Source organism: Salvia miltiorrhiza, chromosome 1 (genome assembly GCF_028751815.1).
Source record: "Salvia miltiorrhiza cultivar Shanhuang (shh) chromosome 1, IMPLAD_Smil_shh, whole genome shotgun sequence".
NCBI classification, from domain to species: domain Eukaryota; kingdom Viridiplantae; phylum Streptophyta; class Magnoliopsida; order Lamiales; family Lamiaceae; genus Salvia; species Salvia miltiorrhiza.
In genome coordinates this window covers 62,703,147-62,722,040 of record NC_080387.1, presented here as the reverse complement: position 1 = coordinate 62,722,040, position 18,894 = coordinate 62,703,147, and the positions used below count along the sequence as shown (strand labels likewise).

General features: G+C 40.5%; 3 protein-coding genes and 1 long non-coding RNA gene across 9 annotated transcripts; 1 reads left to right on the top strand and 3 right to left on the bottom strand.

Moving 5' to 3' along the window:
• Positions 1-2: 2 nt before the first annotated feature.
• Positions 3-2,029, bottom strand: LOC131002963 (uncharacterized). The gene is made up of 2 exons (XM_057929453.1): positions 1,870-2,029; positions 3-510 (listed from the first exon to the last, which is right to left on the bottom strand). Exon 2 carries the CDS (start codon positions 504-506, stop codon positions 150-152), a length of 357 nt encoding a protein of 118 aa, XP_057785436.1. The 5' UTR covers positions 507-510; positions 1,870-2,029; the 3' UTR covers positions 3-149.
• A 2,948-nt stretch (positions 2,030-4,977) lies between these two features.
• LOC131002951 (uncharacterized) lies at positions 4,978-8,612 on the top strand. The gene is made up of 2 exons (XR_009094473.1): positions 4,978-5,060; positions 7,080-8,612. It is a non-coding gene; the product is annotated as an uncharacterized LOC131002951 (long non-coding RNA).
• LOC131002945 (uncharacterized) lies at positions 5,190-8,504 on the bottom strand. Its single transcript, XM_057929438.1, has 8 exons — positions 7,558-8,504; positions 7,330-7,462; positions 7,038-7,253; positions 6,763-6,918; positions 6,416-6,668; positions 5,966-6,345; positions 5,752-5,868; positions 5,190-5,662 (listed from the first exon to the last, which is right to left on the bottom strand). Exons 1-8 carry the CDS (start codon positions 8,502-8,504, stop codon positions 5,327-5,329), a joined length of 2,538 nt encoding a protein of 845 aa, XP_057785421.1. The 3' UTR covers positions 5,190-5,326.
• Positions 8,613-9,848: 1,236 nt separating the features above from the next.
• LOC131002914 (F-box protein SKIP23-like) lies at positions 9,849-12,349 on the bottom strand. Of its 6 annotated transcripts, none has more exons than XM_057929407.1 (2): positions 12,229-12,349; positions 9,849-11,237 (listed from the first exon to the last, which is right to left on the bottom strand). In XM_057929407.1, the coding sequence occupies exons 1-2, from the start codon at positions 12,278-12,280 to the stop codon at positions 10,108-10,110; spliced, it is 1,182 nt and encodes a 393-aa protein (XP_057785390.1). In that variant the 5' UTR covers positions 12,281-12,349; the 3' UTR covers positions 9,849-10,107. The 6 variants fall into 6 exon arrangements, with proteins under 6 accessions (XP_057785390.1, XP_057785398.1, XP_057785401.1 ...); XM_057929415.1 differs by having other exon boundaries at positions 9,849-11,231; positions 12,229-12,317; XM_057929418.1 differs by lacking the exon at positions 12,229-12,349 and adding an exon at positions 12,085-12,222.
• Between the last annotated feature and the right edge of the window lie 6,545 nt (positions 12,350-18,894).

The following is an 18,894-nucleotide window of genomic DNA, read 5'->3' as shown; positions in this document are numbered from 1 at the left end:
CGAGCCATAACATGAATTATTCATCATTTGAAACCTCAAAACAATAGTCAAAATACAAGAGCTAAGTGATTCTAGCACACTGAAATATTTATGTCTTGAGATTCATCACCAGCATCAGATGCAAGATCAATAAAAAACCAACATCATGTTCATATCAATTTCACCCCTGCACTTGTTAATTGATCAACTACTGCTTTCACCTTGCCATGGTATTTTTGATCTCTCTTGTAGAACACAGTAACGGCTGGTATGTTTCTAACGAGCAGCCGTTGTGCGAGTATCATGCCGATCTTTGCAGCAGCAGCAACATCCCTAGTGTTCTCTTTCTCTTTTTCCATGGCCAGCCTAAGGGCTTTCTCCTGCGTGCTAGCAGCAGCAGCCACTGTTGAAGTTGGTGTGTGGACAACTTGTGCGTTTACATACTTATTGGTGAAGTGCATCCTTAGGACGTATGGCTTGAGATACTTCGTCACTCTTTCCGGCCTTACTGGCGGAGGGACAACCATTTTGCTACGCAAAGATATGAACAACAATTGGATATGTGGTAAGCTTGTTGGCTGAACTAGCATGAGGGAGATGCCACTTTCTCTATAATATATCATTTTTTATCATCTATAATCATGAATAATTGGTAGAAAACTGAACTCTAATCTATCTGCCTTTCAGTTAACGTTCATATGCATCTCCATTATCATTGAAAACGTAAACAAAATAGAAAAAAGTTTGGGGTGATGAAAACTCTATTTTCTTTACAATGAAGACTAAGCATGTAACATGTTAGAATGCTCGTAAATCTCATGGCTAGTAGCTACTAGCTAGGATGGACACATTTAGGATACATATCAAATGAAGCAAATGTTTTTGCTAAAAGAAACAAAATTCAAATCAAGGGTGGATTGAATTTTTCCCAATTTTCAAGGTCTAAAGCAAGTGAAAGGTGATTCAGAAAAAGCAATCTTTGTTCAACATAGCATAAGACAGCATTACACACATTCTTCGGATTGAATAGGATAACAGTAGGCTCCCAACCCCCAATAGCAGAGTCGTATTAGTGGAATTCATTGAGAACAACTCAAATCACATTCATATTCCAAAAGAGGATGTGATTTTGATCCACAATTAAATATAATTTTCTCTTAGCAAATTTTCGACAAGAAAACTCATCAAGAAGAAAACACATAGATAAGCACCTAATAAACGCATTGACATCTGATTGCACTATAATCACAAGCGTAAAAGTATACAAAATATATAGATTGTCATCATTCAAGCTGACAAAAAGCTGGATTTAGTACCGTAAGAGCCCCAATGGTTTTATAGTAGTATCTAAACTCTCATTGACAACTTCAAAGACAGAGATTAGGCACTGATTCTTTCCACAGTGTGTAAAATAAAACAACATACTGCTAAACCCTAAATATCTGAGACTGCTCAAGCAAAACTTCAATCAGCTTAAACATGCTGAACAAAACTGAGTTCTAACTCTAAACACAAAAGCAATCTATCTACAACGTTCAGCAGCTAAGTAAAATGCATCAATATCTACAAACAATCAGTTCATGCTTGAAAGAGCTAAATGCAGATTCTTTTCATAAAATTTTCGATTCCACCTTTGAACCAATGACAGCATTTCGCAATTATTCGAAAACCCATATCATAGAATTTGAAAAGTTGTTAAATTAATCACTTCCATAAGATATATAACTAAAATTAAGAAAACCCTTATAATTATTGAGAAAAATACTACGCACATTAGCCACCATTTCAGGATTCAGAAAACCCATTCATTCGTAATACACAATCGAGTAACTTGAGAAAGAAATATAAGAAAAGATATATAATTTTAAAATAAAAATTGGGATTGCATACCGGAAATATGACTGAAACAGGAGCGCGCCGGCGAGAGAGAGGGAGAGGGGAAAGTGAATGGAGAGAAAGAAGCGAGCAAGTCTTTATTAGGGAATAGCTTAGGATTTCCCTTCCAAAAAAGCTAACGATTATAAGTATTTATTTGTTTATATCTGAAATTATATTTGAATATTTTTTTGAGTTGAAATTATATTTGTATATATACAGAACTTTTACATTATTTTTAATTTTGAATTTTTGGGGGAGGGCATTTTGATGAAAAAAAGAGGCATTATTCTCGACGCAAAGAAAAAGGATGTTAGCATATTCTCTTATTTAGAAATCATTTAGAATTAACTAAGAGAAGAACATGGGTTGTACTTATAATTAAGAAACAATAGGGCCGGATGGCCCTATTGGTGATTGAAACTTAAATTTTGTCCACAAAATTTAAAACATCAATATTTAGCTATCTTTTATGTGCTCTACCTAATTTACCCTTTAACCCAATAAATCCAACAACTTTCTTTGACCCGGATCCAGATTTAGGGATTAACCCATGCCTTGTCTACCCCCCACTCCCCAGACCCCCGACCCCCCCCCCCCCCCAAGCCAAAAAAAAAAAAAAAAAATTTTACTTCCCCTGCTTGTCTACCCCCCAGACCCCCGACCCCACCCACGCACCCACCCCCAAGCCAAAAAAAAAAAAATTTTTTTTTTACTTCCCCTGCCTTGTCTACTCCCCAGACCCCAGACCCCCGACCCCACCCACCCCCCACCCACCCCCCACCACCCACCCCCAAGCCAAAAAAAAAAATTTTTTTTTACTTCCCCTGCCTTGTCTACCCCCCCAGACCCCCGACCCCACCCACCCCCCCACCACCCACCCCCAAGCCAAATTTTTTTTTTTTTTTACTTCCCCTGCCTTGTCTACCCCCCAGACCCCCGACCCCACCCACCCCACCCCCCACCACCCATCCCCAAGCCAATTTTTTTTTTTTTTTACTTCCCCTGCCTTGTCTACCCCCAGACCCCCAACCCCACCCACCCCATGCCAATAATTTTTTTTTTACTCCCACTGCCCTGCCTACCCCCTGACCCCCGACCCTACCCCCCCACCCACCCCCAAGCCAAAAGGAACTTTTTAAACACTTCCCCTAGGGTTTAGATATTTCATTTAGGGTTTAGATTATCCATTTAGGGTTTAGATGTTCCATTTAGGGTTTCGATTATCCATTTAGGGTTTAAATGTTCAATTTAGGGTTTAGATGATGCTGTTGTTTCTATATTTGTTCTGCATGTTTGGCACTTATGGCACTATTAGTGCCATAAGTGCTAAAAAGACCATTTTACTTTATTTTATTTTGGATTTTCGTTGGCACTTATGGCACTAACCATAAAATAAAATAATAAAGTAAAATTTTTTGGCTTGGGGGTGGGTGGGGTCGGGGGTCTGGGGGGTAGACAGGGCAGGGGGAGTAAAAAAAACATTTCGTTGGCACTTATGGCACTATTAGTGCCATAAGTGCCATAAAATAAAATAATAAAGTAAAAGTTTTGGTTGGGGTGGGTGGGGTGGGTGGGGTCGGGGTCTGGGGGGTAGACAGGGCAGGGGGAGTAAAAAAAAATTTCGTTGGCACTTATGGCACTAATAGTGCCATAAGTGCCTAACCCGACCCGCGTGCCTGATCCTACCCGGCACGCGACCCGCGCTCCTGACCCTACCCAGTCCGCCCAATTAAGGGCAAAAACGTCCCAAAGCTATAAAAATGGCCAAAATTTGTGTTTTTTCAATGTGTGGCCATAAATTGTGTTTTATGCTTCATTTTGGCTACTTCAAAATTTTACTCTATAATTAATGTCATTTTATTTGATAATTTATTATTTTAGAAAATCTATTAATTTATTAATTTTATTAGATAATTTATTGAATGAATATATTTATCTATAAGCCTTATCAATAGCTATAGATATATATCACATAGATTTAGTGTAATATCTAATGAATTAATATGTAAAATAACCTTAAAATAAAATATGTAATAAAGGTAAAATAGGCAATCTACAAGTTGTGTCTTAGGATTGTTTAGCCTCTTTTTTTATTAATAATATAGATTCTTTTTGAAACGATAATTAAATGAATAAAAAGTCGTTTTAAGCTGCCCAATGACTAGGACTGTATTTTCTAATGTGAAATTTGGCATAAAACATCATTTTCTATGCAAATAATCTCTCTTTTTGGTGAATGTAAAAATATCATAATTTGTCTAGTTAAATATTTACATGTGCAAAGAAAAGGGTTTCTTTTCTTTTCTTTTTATTTGGAGAGAAAGAGCGGTGAAGTTTGAATTATAGATCGCACTATTTTGAATTTTTTTTTAATAATATATCTAAAAATGTTGTTATTATTATTATTATTATATTTGCATTTTAGTAAAAAATGTCTAAAATGTATTGAATGCCCCCAATTTTTTTTTAGTAAATGTTGAACTATATTATCTATGAAAATGTTGTTATTATTATTATTATATTTGTATTTTAGTAAAAAATGTCTAAAATATATTGAATGCCCCCAAAAAAAAATTTAGTAAATGTTTTGAACTATATTATCTATGAAAATGTTGTTATTATTATTATTATTATATTTGTATTTTAGTAAAAAATGTCTAAAATGTATTGAATGCCCCCAAAAAAAATTTAGTAAATGTTTTGAACTATATTATCTATGAAAATGTTGTTATTATTATTATTATTATATTTGTATTTTAATAAAAAAAATGTCTAAAATGTATTGAATGCCCCCAAAAAAAATTTAGTAAATGTTTTGAACTATATTATCTATGAAAATGTTGTTGTTATTATTATTATTATTATTATCAGAAGTTCACGCCGCTTAAATGTTCTTTTAGAGATATAGTAATATTAGTTTAGCTTAAAGAAGTTGCAAACACATGCAAAAAGCAAAATCTTTTACCCTATATTTTTGGGGACTGAAACTAGAAATAATCCAAGATTAAGGGAGTGTAAAAGTAAACGGAAAGAGAGGGAATATACCCACACAAGTATCCGAATCAGCTGCTATTTAGACAACAACATATATATATATAACAACATAAACAACTCTTACTTGACGTCTTAACCAAACAAAAACCTCAAAACCTGCATCTTTACAAAGTTTCAGTTATTGCTCAAGCAGGTGCCATGCATGAAAAGTGAGTTCTTCTCATTCCACTTCTGCAAATCCCACCTTTCTTTTTACATTTTAATTAATTATCATCTGTATTTTGTAAAGACTTCATAACTGAATCAAGATTGATTTTTTAAAATGCAGACTTCACATCTGATCTAATGTAAGATTCTTGCTTCCAAGATTGAAATGAATCATGCTATTTACATTTTGAGCACTTAATCACATGATGAAATCAAATCAAATTAAAATCAATCATCCATCCTAACTATTTGCAAAGAATCTGTTCTATCACAAGATGTTGTAGTCTCTAAGGTTTTCTAGAAACTTTTCTCCGATTTGGGATCCATCTTTCACAAAAATGGCTGGATATCCCATTGGAGCTTCCACCCAAGCTTCAAAACCTTGTTTGTGATGTAGTTTTCCTGTCCAAACATGCTTCCACACATGACTCTCCCCTTGTGGGAAGTAGACCTTAACAGCCTCCTTGCCTTTGTCGAGCACAGGCGCCACTAGGATCTCCGAGCCAACTAGAAACTGCTCGTATGTTAGCTTGTGAATATGCTCGTCTTTTGGGTAGTGGAGGAAGAGGTGGCGACACACCGGCAGCCCCTTCTGCGATGCTTCCTGCATAAACATTCAAAAGAGCGCGTTTTTACGTTAGTTTTTGCTTTCAAGTAAGAGTTACTTGATTTTTAGATATGATGATGAGATACCTTTACTAGCTGCAGCCGGTAGAACTTCCATGCTTTGTAAATCTTTGCAAATCTTGAGAAATGAGATAGAGTTTTTTGGTTGGAGTAGAATTGGCTATTGCATGATGGCTTGTTCCCCTAAATTCACAAAGCCAAAACATGAAGCAAAATTAGTATCGCAGCAGAAATGGTGTTTAATTTTGAGCTTTTGTTGAGTGTAAAAAATTTTGCTCACTTCATGTGTACGGAAGACAGTGGTGAACGCGTTGAGCTCCATCCAACGGAGCAGAAGCTCCTTGCTCCGTTGGTACTTGAAAAACGGCAAGTTGACAGCACAATAGCCACCAATATCACTATGGTTGAAAGCATAGCCAGATATCCCACTGCTTAACAAACCTACAACTGCACTTTTTATCCCATCATTGGCTTGCCAGCTCACCATTTGATCCCCTTCCCAAAACAGGCTAGCCCATTTTGGGCTATCTCGAAAGCCGGCCCTCATGAAGAAAACCAAGGGCTCGTCTGCCCGGCTGCTTTCCCATTCCTCCACAAATTCCTTGTTCACCCTAGCCCAGATCTCCGGATACCTGTTGTGGGCCGTGATGGGATCCTCTCCTGTAGTTCATTTGAGCTTTTAGTCATATCTATTATACGTAAAATAAACATCAGAGGTGATCAACCCAACCTGAATAGAGGCAAGCGTCTACTGGAAGGCCTTCGCCAAAATCAGCCATCCAGCCCCGGACTCCATCATCCACCATTTCTTTCAAGATCTGCTTGAACCAAGGTGCTGCTTTAGGGTGCGTGAAATCCAACATCCCGACATCAAAAGCCGTGTTGGGAACCATGTATGGTCCTCCATTTTTATCCTTCACTAAGATATCCAACTTCATGGCTTCCTCAAAGAGGTGCCTTCCCACATTTTTCTTCTCATCCATCTGCATAGATGAATGATAAGTGTGACTGTCATCGAACACGAAGCTAGAATCTCTAACCAAGCTTATAACTAGCTATTAGAAAATTCTCACTTACTGGAGCTAGACAAGGATTGCAGTATGTCATCACTTTGATTTTCTGAGCACTAAGATCTTCAATCAACTGTCTCCAACCCGTATACCTAGTTGAATCCACTTCCCAATTCCACCATAGTTGTGACCCGATAACTGTCTTCCTCTGCCCTACCCAATCCTACACGACGAGCACTCAATTAGCATCACAGATATAAGTTGACATCTCCTAAAACCCTCAAATGCCATAGATTCTATGTTCATATTTATCTAATTTTAAAGGAAAATGTTGTTTTCTACCTGCAACCAAAATGCTGATATTGGTGTATCCATGGCTTGCAGCTGCTCCCAGATGTCACGAACCACGTCCGTGCCTCCTTGCAAGCCCACCACAGCCCCGGAGATTATCCACTCGGGAAGCTCTTGAGGCCTACCTATGGTCTCCGTGAAGCGTTCAATGAGCTCAACCGGTGAGTTCCCATTCAAGATTCTACCTTCAATCATGTCTCCATACAACTGCACAAATTTAAAGATTCAAGTTTTGTTTCTTAAATCATCATAGCTTGATCATAGAGATCACATCATAAATCACCTGTATCTGGACAGATTCATCATTTGTTAGATCAAAAACTGAGTAGTTATATCCTTCAAGATAAAGTGATCTCATCTTTGAAGTGATGTAAAAAGGTGAAGGGGCATAAGTTGTGCTCTCATCACCTCCTGCCCTGCACTCGAACAAAAAAATCTTATGATCATAAATCATAATTATCGTTTAAAAATTCAATCTTTATTTTCAAGAATTGTGGCAAATGATCTTCACCTATAGCTAACCAAATTAGCAGCAAAAGTGATGGGCTGATCCCCTCTTCCGATCCCTTGTTCTTGAACCAACATTGGCACCCTCTTCCCCTTCAAATCCATGTGAGAGAACTGCTCTCCAAAGCCATAGAATCTCTCACTCCTCTCACTAGAATAAGTGAGGCAAACCCTATTGAAATCAAGAAAAGATGCCTTCTTCATCACCACATTCTCCTCTTCTTGAGAAAATGCAACAACCACTCTCTTTTTCAAGAAAGATCCACACCATCCAACTCGAAGCCTGCGAATTCTCCCCAATTTTCGAGCAAGGCCTCTGCATCCATAGCTTCTTGCAGAGAGCTTCTGGTCCCGACCCGAATTCGGCGTCCCAAACCTCACTCGAAACCCCACTTGATCACTGCTTTTCTGATCAAACACCATCCAATACTTAGCATATGCAGCTATGCTCTTCTCAACAAGCTCCAAACTTTCACTCTCAACACGCCCTCTTCTCCCTCCCTTCACATTAAAAACCCTCCCTTTGATCAGCATAGAAGGTGATAGGGCCCGGGCCCTATCCCTTTCCGGGTCCGATTCTTGAATGACTCTGATCTCTTCAACAGTTTGATGACTGCATACGAGGCGGATGTTGCTGTCTTTGACCACGAACGATCCCCTGCTCTCCTCCACCTCTGTGTCGGCGGCGGTTGCAGAGACGAAGGCCCGGCCCGGCACCGTAGACCATATCGATCTTGAGAAGTTGGACTTGTGGCAAACTGCGAGAGACCCTCCATTGTTTGACGACCACTTCAGCTGGAAATCATGGCCTATGTCGTAAACTTGCTGTGGAGGAAGTGTTTGAGGATCGAAAAATAGACTTCCTTGGATCAAAGGAAGAGTCTTTGGGTTGGAGGGGAAAGGGTTGTTGATGTGTTTATGGTGTTTCTTTGTTGTTTTGAATGATGTCATCGTTTACAATTTTTTTTTTTTTATAATTTGGGTAAGGTTTGAATGTTTTTCTTATATCACAGGTCTTATATATAGTGCTATTTTGCAGTTACGGCTGCTATATTTGTCTGGATTCTGCTTACCATTTTCTGAAAATTCTTAACCGAAGTTTCTTTGATTTGATTTGATTTTATAAATTAACAAGTAAATAAAAAAAATTAAAAACCGCACGATGGATTCAATCTCAGGACCTCTAACGTTAAGTCAACACGCATACAAATTTATTTGATTTTTGTTTTGAGAATATTTGATGTGCGTGCAGCTTGTATTTTGATTTTTGAAGATGAAATTGAAGAAATCTGCCATTAATTGCACTATTTTGACTTTATTTTCCCAAGTTTCTTGGATCTTGATCGCAATCGGTAGTTTGATGTATCTTTCATCTATTATTTCACTTTATAAATGTAATAAAATGCCACTAACATGTATGTGACGAATACTAATATGAACTGTAGGAAATTGAAAATCGAAAATACAAAAATAAGGGCTGGAGAAACGGTCTGAATACTGATAATTTTCTCATTATTGTCCAAAAAAATTCAATTTTAGGTTGGTCTTCCTTTTAAGCAAAGTTTGACTATTACATCTTGGGCTGAAGAGTGAAGACAATACATTTTTGGGATATTATGCGTGCGTTAACAAGTTGTAGTTAGAAGCTGTAACAAATAACAATGCTTTAAACATACCAACAAAAATGAAATTGATCCACGCCGCGAAATAAAGGAACGTAGACGATTTTCTAGAAAGATTCAATTTCTTTATCCATATGGATACGCGATGCATTAAGACGTATATACGGCCGAGATTCACTTCAATGAATATCCCATGAAATTGGAGATCTTTGTTGTATCCAAAATTCTTACTGTAAGAATGAAATACTCCATCTGTTCCATTATAAATGTCTCATTACTTTTGGATACGGAGATTAAGAAATAGTATGTAATTAGTAGATAAAGTGGATTGGTGAAAATTATTTAAATATTAGGTATAAAGAGAGAATATGTTACCTAAAAAAAAGGAATGAGATATTTATAGTGGGACGGATGAAGTGACATTAATTAAGAATAGTTGGGTTCATTTCTAACTTCAATAGTAACTCTTCTTCTCCTTTTTTGAAATGAGTAATATTCAGAAGAGTACAAATATAGGAATTTTGACTCGAATTTGGTCCGGGTTCAGAAATTGAGCTTCTTTACATGTATCTGGCCTTTATTTGCTTCACATTCTAACTCTCCAGGTTCATTGGAGCTCATTAACATGTTTCTGTAGCCAATATATAATGACAATGCCATACTATATGCTATATTTATAATAACTCGGCTCCACTCGATAACACATTCAAAAAGTTATAATGTTTCAATTCCATACATGTAAACTGCAATTCATATGAGATCAAAATCCCTCATCTTGAATCTTAAAAATCACAAACTTATTTCAGAGAGTCAGTGCAGAATCAAATACTTACATCAATGCACATCTCTCAGAATCCAGATTTTTGCCTCGTTGCCTGAACACGGCGAACAAAATCCTTCGCCTGAATACAACGAACAAAACGAAGCTCGATCTAATACAAGGTAGGCAGCACCCACATCGGGAAAGAAAAACGCTTAGGAATATCAGGGCCTATGCAGAGGTGTACTGAAACTCCACTCCTCACGCTATACACACCTACATTGACGTGAGTCATCCTCTTCGGCCACCCATTTTCCTTCCTTGACGCAACAAAATAAACGCTGTTACTTTCGCACTTCAGAGAACAGGTTGCACGTACAACAATAGAGCTACTATCACCAACAAAAATTGTGCGACTTCCCAAGTTGCTCAATCTGATCCACTGTTTGTTGTCAAAATCGAAATTGTAGACCAGAAATGCTGTTGACTCTACGCGAGACCTCCATGGGTTCCTCCCCTGGGCTTGGTAAACCATCCAGAGATCCCCAGATGATTCGACCAAGGATATTTGCTCAGAGCCCCCAGTAATAAGTGATAAGGCAACATTCCTAGGAGGGTCTTGGCCACTTATAGCAGTTACAGCTAGGCTATCAATATCAATGAGGACGAGGACTCCCATGAAGGAGAGAGCAAAGATTTGATCTTTTACACACGTAACATCTATAAACTCGGCATGAATTTTATCTTTGACACATCTCCAAGAACTGTAGCCAGGTCTACATAACGCTAGCTGCTTCATTGTGCCGTAAATGATCATAACCATCAAGTCCTCATTAGCATCTGAAGTGCGTGGATTCCTGAAGACAAAGGCTCTCTCTATGATATCATACCAACTCAGAAAATCACCAAAGCTGATTTCTAGTGAGGACTTAGGCGGAAGATTATAAGAGACATGAGTAAAGGGATTGAGAAGCCGGATTTCATGATCATATCCTATAGTTACAAGCCACCCTGAAGAAGAACCCCAACACCGCCTACCACGAGCCTCGGGCAGCTCTGAGTTAGAAACCTTATTTCTATTCAAGCTTAAGAAACTTCTAATGTTAATGTTGTCATCATTGGAGAACATTAATACCGGAACCTGAGGACCTGGATTCCATTCCTTAGCCAAATAAACTGATCGCCACGAGCAACAAACAGCAGAAAATGCAAGGAAATCCTCAATCACTGATAAATGTGTAGCAACCTTGTGAACGATATCATATGGTAGTTTGCTCCAATCAGCCATTATTGAGCCTGCCACTAAACAATCATGAGCTGATTCAGATAGTTAACTAGTTATTAGTATTTTTTAACAAATAATCATACGACTGCAGCAAAGGGGAAAGAAAGGGAACAGAGAGATGACACTCCACGAAATGTCTGGAAAATGAACCATCTAAAAATAGGCATCAGATATAAGAGATGAAGAATCCACTGAAACCTACACTTTTCTGCAGCACAAAATCAACAATTTCAAACAAAGAAACAAGCCAACTTTCTTTCCAGTGCACATAATTCAAACAGGACTGTGGTTATACTCCTAAATAGATATTTCCTTCTCCTGCATTGCAAAATACACTTAGGGTGATAATATTATCGCTCTTTGGAGTGAAAATGAGGAAATGAGAAGCGGCGAATTTTTCTTTTGTAGAAAATGAGGGAAAAGAAATGAGGGTTTTAAAGGTAGAAAAAAAAATTATCCCTTTTTTTCTCATGATAAATTTACAACTAAAGATAACACAACCTTAAAAAACTAATGATATTTCCATCGAATTCTCCTTACCTTACGGCAAATCAAGAAACAAAGCAGTAATCATCGAGCACGAACCAATAAACCATCAGCTTATATTAATATTTCAATATAGCGTCTCAATTTTGCTTAACCAGTAATCACTACAAAACCACAAAGCATAAGAAACAAAGCAGCAAGAGAGATGAATTATCATAAATAAAGCAAATTCAATCCTCCGCGCAAATTAATTGCAATTTACCATTTCATTTATGGCATTAAATCACGCTAATAATCCAACATGAAATTACATTTATGGCATTGAATCACGCTAATAATCCAACATGATATGAATCAAATTCGCCCATATAGAATTACCGCAGCATCAATATGCCTAATATTTGGCCCTAAAACATCCAAAAGCTGAAGAAAAAAAGAAAAGTAAACAATTCGCTTTTCTCGTAATGGCGTAAACTTTTTCAGTGGATATTCATTTGTACAGGGAAACACGAGAAAATTTACCAGTATTGTTAACAGCGTAGAGAATTCTTGGAGAGTGAGGAGGAAATAACATATGTTGACGGACGTGTTAGTTGAAGAAGGTTGGAGATGTAATAGTTTAGGGCCCAATATTAGGTTTATACAGTATATATTTATTGACTATTATGGGCTTTCTGTAAAATATCAGATGGTTAAGCCCACTCCATTTATTTACCAAATTTTAGTTAAACTTGTGAACCCGATACTTAGCTCTAAAACTACTCCCTCCGTCCACCAAAAAAACTCCTACTTGCCCTTAAATATTTGTCCACCAAAAAAACTCCTACTCTACTTTTTGGACAATTATACCCTCCCTTGCTTTTAAAATTAGTATATCTTTACCTATTGGCCCCACTTTTTTTTTTTTTTTTTTTTATCAATTAAAAATCTATTAAAAAAACTGGGGCGGTACCAGGAGTACCAAAAACATCAAACAAGTGGTGCGTACTCGTTAGAGCACCACAAGGTAAAAGGAACATTGGAATCGACCACATGGAAGATTTTGTTCCAGCTCCAAAGCCTCCCTTTGACCTCATTAACAAGATTGGACACCTCCCAATTCTTGTTCTCAAACCTACTCTCATTCCTATACTTCCAGATCAGCCAAACAGTCCCTATCCAAAGAGCTTTAAGGAAGTTCTTGTTTCTCTTACCTCTTTCTCCTCAAATGAAAGACATGAAATGATGTTCGACTTTTTGTGGTTTTGCCGTTTTCATTCCGATCCATTGATTGATTTTGTCCCACACGCGGTCGACTTTCGGACAATGGAGAAAAGAATGTTCAGTTGTTTCCTCCCTCCACACACACGCATTGCACCACTGTTCTTCGGCTGGGATGAGGACATTCCTTTTGAGAAGGTTTTCGCATGTTGGCAGCCTGTTACAAATGCTTCTCCAAGCTGTCACTCTGGCTTTGTTAGGGGCCGGTGCCGTCCACAGTTGTGCGCTAGCTTCAATGTGTCTCCCAAAATGATCACCTTCCGCCTTTGCGCACTCCTCATAGGCTGCTTTAGTTGAGAATTTTCCCCCCACTGCGTCCTTCCAGCTCCAACCGTCCTTTAGGTCTGGGCAAGGAGAAAGCGCCCCAATGACTGACCGCAAATTTTCCTCCATCTCTTTCTCCCTCTCCCTCAGCTCCCTTCGCCACTTGAGATCCCACACCCACCCTTCCTCCGTCCATTTCCCAGCCTCCTCCACATTACCATCTTTAAAGAGGCTAAGATTAAAAAGTCTAGGGAAGAGGATTTTGAGGTTGCTGTTCCCCACCCACGTCTCACCCCAAAAACTAACCTCTCTACCATTCCCCATAAACCTTTGAATATTGCCACTAAACCACTTTTCTTCCTCCCTCCCCACCCTCCCAACAATTTTCGACCACCATCCCTTCATCCCGCCCCTTTTCTCCACCCTCCACTCCCCCCCCCTCCCCTCTTGACAAATCCCCGTACAAGGATTTAATCACCCTGACCCACAACGCCTCCCTCTCGACCAAATACCTCCACACCCATTTAAACACCAAGACCTTGTTAAACCATTCAATGTTTCGAAAGCCCAATCCCCCTTAAAGCTTGTCGACACACATGTCTTTCCATTTGAACCAAGCAATAGACCTAGACACGCCACTTCCCCCCCACAAAAATTTTCCAAAAACGGAGTTGAGGTCGTGAATTACCGATTTAGGAATGAAGGAAAAAGACAATTGATACACTGGGATGGCTTGAAGGACCGACTTCACAAGAACGATGCGCCCTGCCAAAGAAAGAGATTTCTTCTTCCAACCTCTGATTTTCCTCAACACTTTTTCCACCACGCAACTCCATTCCACACTGCTATTCATCCGTCCCCCAACCTTGATACCGAGATAATTGAAAGGAAGAGATCCCTCCTTACAGTTGAGATAACCTGTCCACCTCCTTAAACACGTATTTTCGACACCCACTGCCATCAAGTTGCTCTTGTCGAAGTTGATTTTGAGCCCTGAAAGGAATTGGAAAAGAAGAAGGATCCTTTTAATAAAATTAACATTCCCTTCGTTAGCTGCCAACAGGAATATTGTGTCATCTGCATATTGAAGATGTGACACAGAAATTTTATCCATCCCCAAAACAGCCGGAGACACGAGCTGGAGATCAGTAGCTCTCTCCATCAAGGCATTTAACCCTTCGGCGATGACTAAAAAGAGGAAAGGGGACAACGGATCCCCCTGCCTTAATTAGACCTCGTTCCATTTTGAAGACACCTGTGGACGATCCGTTCACCAGCACGCTGCCTGACGCCGAGTCGAGGCATCCCTTAACCCAATTACGCCATTTCTGATCGAAGTTCATAAGACCGAATAAAGCATCAAGGAAATCCCATTGAACGGAGTCGTAAGCTTTAGCAAAGTCGATCTTGAAGAAAATACGACCAATCTTCTTTTTCTTTGCTTCCGCAATTGCTTCGTTGAGAATAACCACACCATCAAGAATGAACCGTCCTTTAATAAAAGCGCACTGTTTGTCCGAGATAATAGACCCCATCACCATTTTCAACCTCCCTGCAATGATTTTTGCAATGATTTTGTATAAGCTATTGATCAGGGAGATCGGTCTGAACTCATCCATCTTCTCTGCCCCTTCCTTCTTCGGAATTAGAACAATGAACGAAGTATTGCTTCCTTTGGGGATCCTCCCGTTCTCGAAAAACTCTTTCAGAACTTGGAGAAGATCATCCTTGACTGTCGACCATGCATTCTTCCAGAAGGAGAACGTGAACCCATCTGGACCAGGACTCTTGTCGCCACCACAGCTCCACACCGCTTCCTTAATCTCCTCCAAATCGAACTCCCTGCACAGCCAATTCCGCTCTTCATCAGAGAGTTTTTTCTTGAGGAAATCGTTGGGGAGGTTTGGCAGAACCCGTGTCCTTTTTTTGAAGAATACTTCGAAATGTTCCCGTACTTTGGATTTGACCTCCCCTGGATTAGACACCCACTGATTTCCAAAGTATAATCCTAAGATTTCATTCTTTTTCCTTCTCCCAAGAATCGCTCGGTGATAGAATCCCGTGTTAAGATCACCGCTTTTGAGCCACCGAACCTTAGCTTGCTGTTGCAAGACCCTTTGTTTGTCTTTCAGCTGTAGGAAAATATTCGCTTGGATTTCATTTCTTCGAATGATTTCGGACTCCTCAATTCCATGCTCTTCATCTTTGTGGTCAAGAGTTTGCAATTCAGTCTTCAAAACCTGTATCTTCTCATCAATATTCCCAAAAGTGGATTTATTCCATTCTTTCAGTTCCGTTTTCAATTTCTTCAATTTTTCACTGACCACAAAGCATCTCCATCCCGTCATTCCGTCCGTTGTCCACACTTTCGTAACCTGTTGTTCAAACTCCGGATGTGACACCCACACATTGAGGAATCTGAAAGGCCTTGGTCCCCAATCTTCTGCTTTTGACACCAAAACAATAGGGCAATGATCCGAAATGGTGCGTTGCAGACCACGTCCCATCGACCCCTCCCATTGACGCAACCACGCGTCGTTAACCAAAAACCTATCCAGTTTACTTTTACACATCCCATTCGGCTTAAACCACGTAAATTTGCGCCCTTGAGATCTGATTTCTGTAAGGCCGCTATCACCGATGAAGCTGTCGAAGGTTCTTGCATCTGCTGCCCCATAAGAGTCCCCTCTTCCGACTCTTTCTTCCCGCTTCCGCACCGCGTTAAAATCCCCCATCACACAGACACCGCAATCGGCATTCTGTTCCACTATATTTTTTATAACATCCCAAAGTCTAGATTTCTCTTCCGAAACAACTGGTGCATAGACATTAATGATGCAACACCCAACATCATCTTGAACCCATTTTCCATTCACCACCACAGCCCCGCTCACGTCCCATTTGCTAGAAGCTTGGAAAACGTTTTTATTCCAAGCACTAACCAAACCACCAGACCGCCCTTCAGAATTCCGAACCGCAAGATCAAAATTATCAAAACCCCACCAAGAGTTACACATCAATGAATCAAACTCAGTCATTTTTGTTTCTTGAAGGCAACAGAAGTCAATCTTTTGCATTTTTACAATCTCACTAACATCTTTCTGTTTCCCAATACTCCCAAGGCCCCGAATGTTATATGACAGTAAATTCATGAACACTTACTTGGTTGACTCCCAGCTTCTGTCCAGTGTCCTCACGTTGCCTTCCTCTTGGTCCTCAATTTGCGCAGCCATCTCCTGATCTGTAAGTTGGCTTGAAAGCCCCAAAGCTTTCCCTAATTTCCAGATTTCCAAACTTTCGGTTTCCAAATCCGCAATGAATTTGCCCCAACCGTTGTTTTCTCCCTGTGTTTTGCACACCTTCTTCGATTTCTTGCTCTGTTTCTTTTTGTTATTTTCGAGAGCTTTACCAGCGGTATCTTTCTTGGTCATTTCCTGAAGAAAAAGTCTTCTCTCCTCACCTTCTGACTGTCGTGGTTGGCCCTCGCGTTCTTTGTCTTTTTCCGATTCAGACTCGGCTGAAAGCCTCGTTTCTTTGGCAAAAACTTGACAGGATGAACTCTCTCCCACCTGACCTTCCGCAGATCCATTTTCCCTTCCCATTGTGACTTCTTCCTCAAAAAGAGTCGATGATTTTCCACTTGTTTGGTGGCTCTGGGAGACCAAACAACAACCGCAAGAGTCAAGAAAGGGCTGGGCCAAAAATGCTTCCTGATTTCCTGGGCCACTCTCTAGATGATGTGGGCCTTCATCTTCTTTACTGGACTGGGCTTCGGTTGGGCCTGACCTAGGACTCCTTTGTTTCGGCCCAACAGGTCTTCCTCTGACATTGCCGCCCACATTCCTTTTAGGCACATTTTTCCCGCACGAAACAACCTCCGCCGCATTTTCATCAATGGATATCAGAACCTCTGTTTTACCCCCCTCACGCGATGGTGGAAGCGAAGAGACTGTTCCTTGGGACAATGAAACCCCGCCACTGTTGTAAGATTGCTTGTCGTCATCCTCGATAATAGCATCTGCCGGCCCCGTTGAGTCCTCCTCCCAAGACCAATCGGAGTCCGATTCCGTCCTCTCCTCCTCCGCCTTACATCCGGCACAGAGATTGGGTGCATCTCGGACCTCCTCGACACGAATTTTGAAACACGTCCCCTCGATCACGCAATCCAAAATTCTGTCGCATGAATAGAGGCCCGTGGCAACCTGAATGAAGGCTTCATCGAACTTTTCATTTGTCGCGGTGCCTTCATGAATTTTACGTACCGCACCAAAGCTAGCACATGCATCGTTGAAAAAACGAGGATTCCATGCATGTAAAGGCACACCCACCCATTTGGTCCAGACCACTCTTTGATGCGAAACATCGCCGATCTTCCATTTCCTACTCCACAAGAACCAGAACTGAAACCATTCGTCCATCTCTTTAAGGATTTCTTCAGTTGAATCTCCGCATGCACTCTGAAAGAGAACTAGATTTCCTCCAAGTGTCGAAACTTTCAATTTCCCCGAACATTCTCCGATGATTTCGTCTTTGACCTCTTCCCACAAGAACTCATTTTTCAGAAGACCGGTAACCGCCCCAAGTATCCAAGCTTTCTCCTTCTCCGTTGGCTTGAAGTGAAGTACTTCTTCTGCTCGTGTCTCCTTTTCTTCGTTCCCCGTGAGAATATCTTTGAAGGAAATTCCAGCTTTCCTATCCGCTCTCTCCAAAACACGAACTTTCTCCTGACCCTTATCAGCCACTCCTTCAAGCTTCAAATCCTCCCGCCTTTCAGCCCTCAGTTCTCGCTCAAACCTTGGTTTATAGACCCTGATTTTATAACTGCCGATCCATAGCGTGTTCAGATCCGCAAGTAACTTATCGGGAAAACTCACCCCCCCGAACCTAACAAAACCGAAAGCTTTCCCACGCAAATCCCTCTTTTTTGGACAAACAACTTCGGTAGGTTCCAAGACCGTGGCAAACTTTCTTCTCAGGAAATCCGCGCTGCAGCCGTCTGGCAAATTGTTGACGAAGAAAGTGGTGATCGCCTTATCCCTCCCATTCCACTTCCCCCCCGTCGATTGTCGCCCAAATCTCCCACCGTCTGTTCCATTGAAGGTTCTTCTCGAACTGAGGCTTGTGTTCCTAGGATTTGGATATCTTTGGTGCCTTGCCGGTATTCTCTCAGAAAAGGGTTGGCCAACCCTTCTTTTCCTCACCTCTCTCCATTCCATTTAAACCACCAATGTTAATTTGACAGCATATATAATCAAAACGGCTCAATCCAACTGCACAGAACCAAACAGAAGAACCAAACAGAGTAGATCCGAGATGACAAGTGTAGAGTAGATCCGAGATTGCAAATATCGATTTCCGGCGGAGATCTGCTGGAGTTCTGCTGCAGGAGGTCTGCTGGTAATGGAGATCTGCTGGAGGTCTGCTGCTGTTGGAGGTCTGCTGGGATCGGCGCCGATCTGCTAGTACAGTCGATAACGGCGACGGCTTCAGCTTTATCGCTACAGCAGAAAGAGTAGATCCGAGATGACAAGTGCAGAGAAAATCCGAGATTGGAAATCCCGATTTCCGGCGGAGATCTGCTGGAGGTCTGCTGCTGCTGGAGGTCTGCTGTGTTCGGCGCCGGTCTGCTGCTGGAGGTCTGCTGTGTTTGGCGCCGATCTGCTG

What these genes read in the sequence shown, in the direction of transcription:
- LOC131002963 (XM_057929453.1), bottom strand. Translation starts at nt 506, where the DNA reads ATGGTTGTCCCTCCGCCAGTAAGGCCGGAAAGAGTGACGAAGTATCTC.
- LOC131002914 (XM_057929407.1), bottom strand. Translation starts at nt 12,280, where the DNA reads ATGTTATTTCCTCCTCACTCTCCAAGAATTCTCTACGCTGTTAACAAT. An exon ending in CTACGCTGTTAACAATACTG is followed by an intron (nt 11,238 to 12,228) that starts GTAAATTTTCTC and finishes ATGATTGTTTAG; the next exon opens with TGGCAGGCTCAATAATGGCT.
- LOC131002945 (XM_057929438.1), bottom strand. Translation starts at nt 8,504, where the DNA reads ATGACATCATTCAAAACAACAAAGAAACACCATAAACACATCAACAAC. An exon ending in TATCAGCATTTTGGTTGCAG is followed by an intron (nt 6,919 to 7,037) that starts GTAGAAAACAAC and finishes CTCGTCGTGTAG; the next exon opens with GATTGGGTAGGGCAGAGGAA. An exon ending in CTGTCTTCCGTACACATGAA is followed by an intron (nt 5,869 to 5,965) that starts GTGAGCAAAATT and finishes TTGTGAATTTAG; the next exon opens with GGGAACAAGCCATCATGCAA.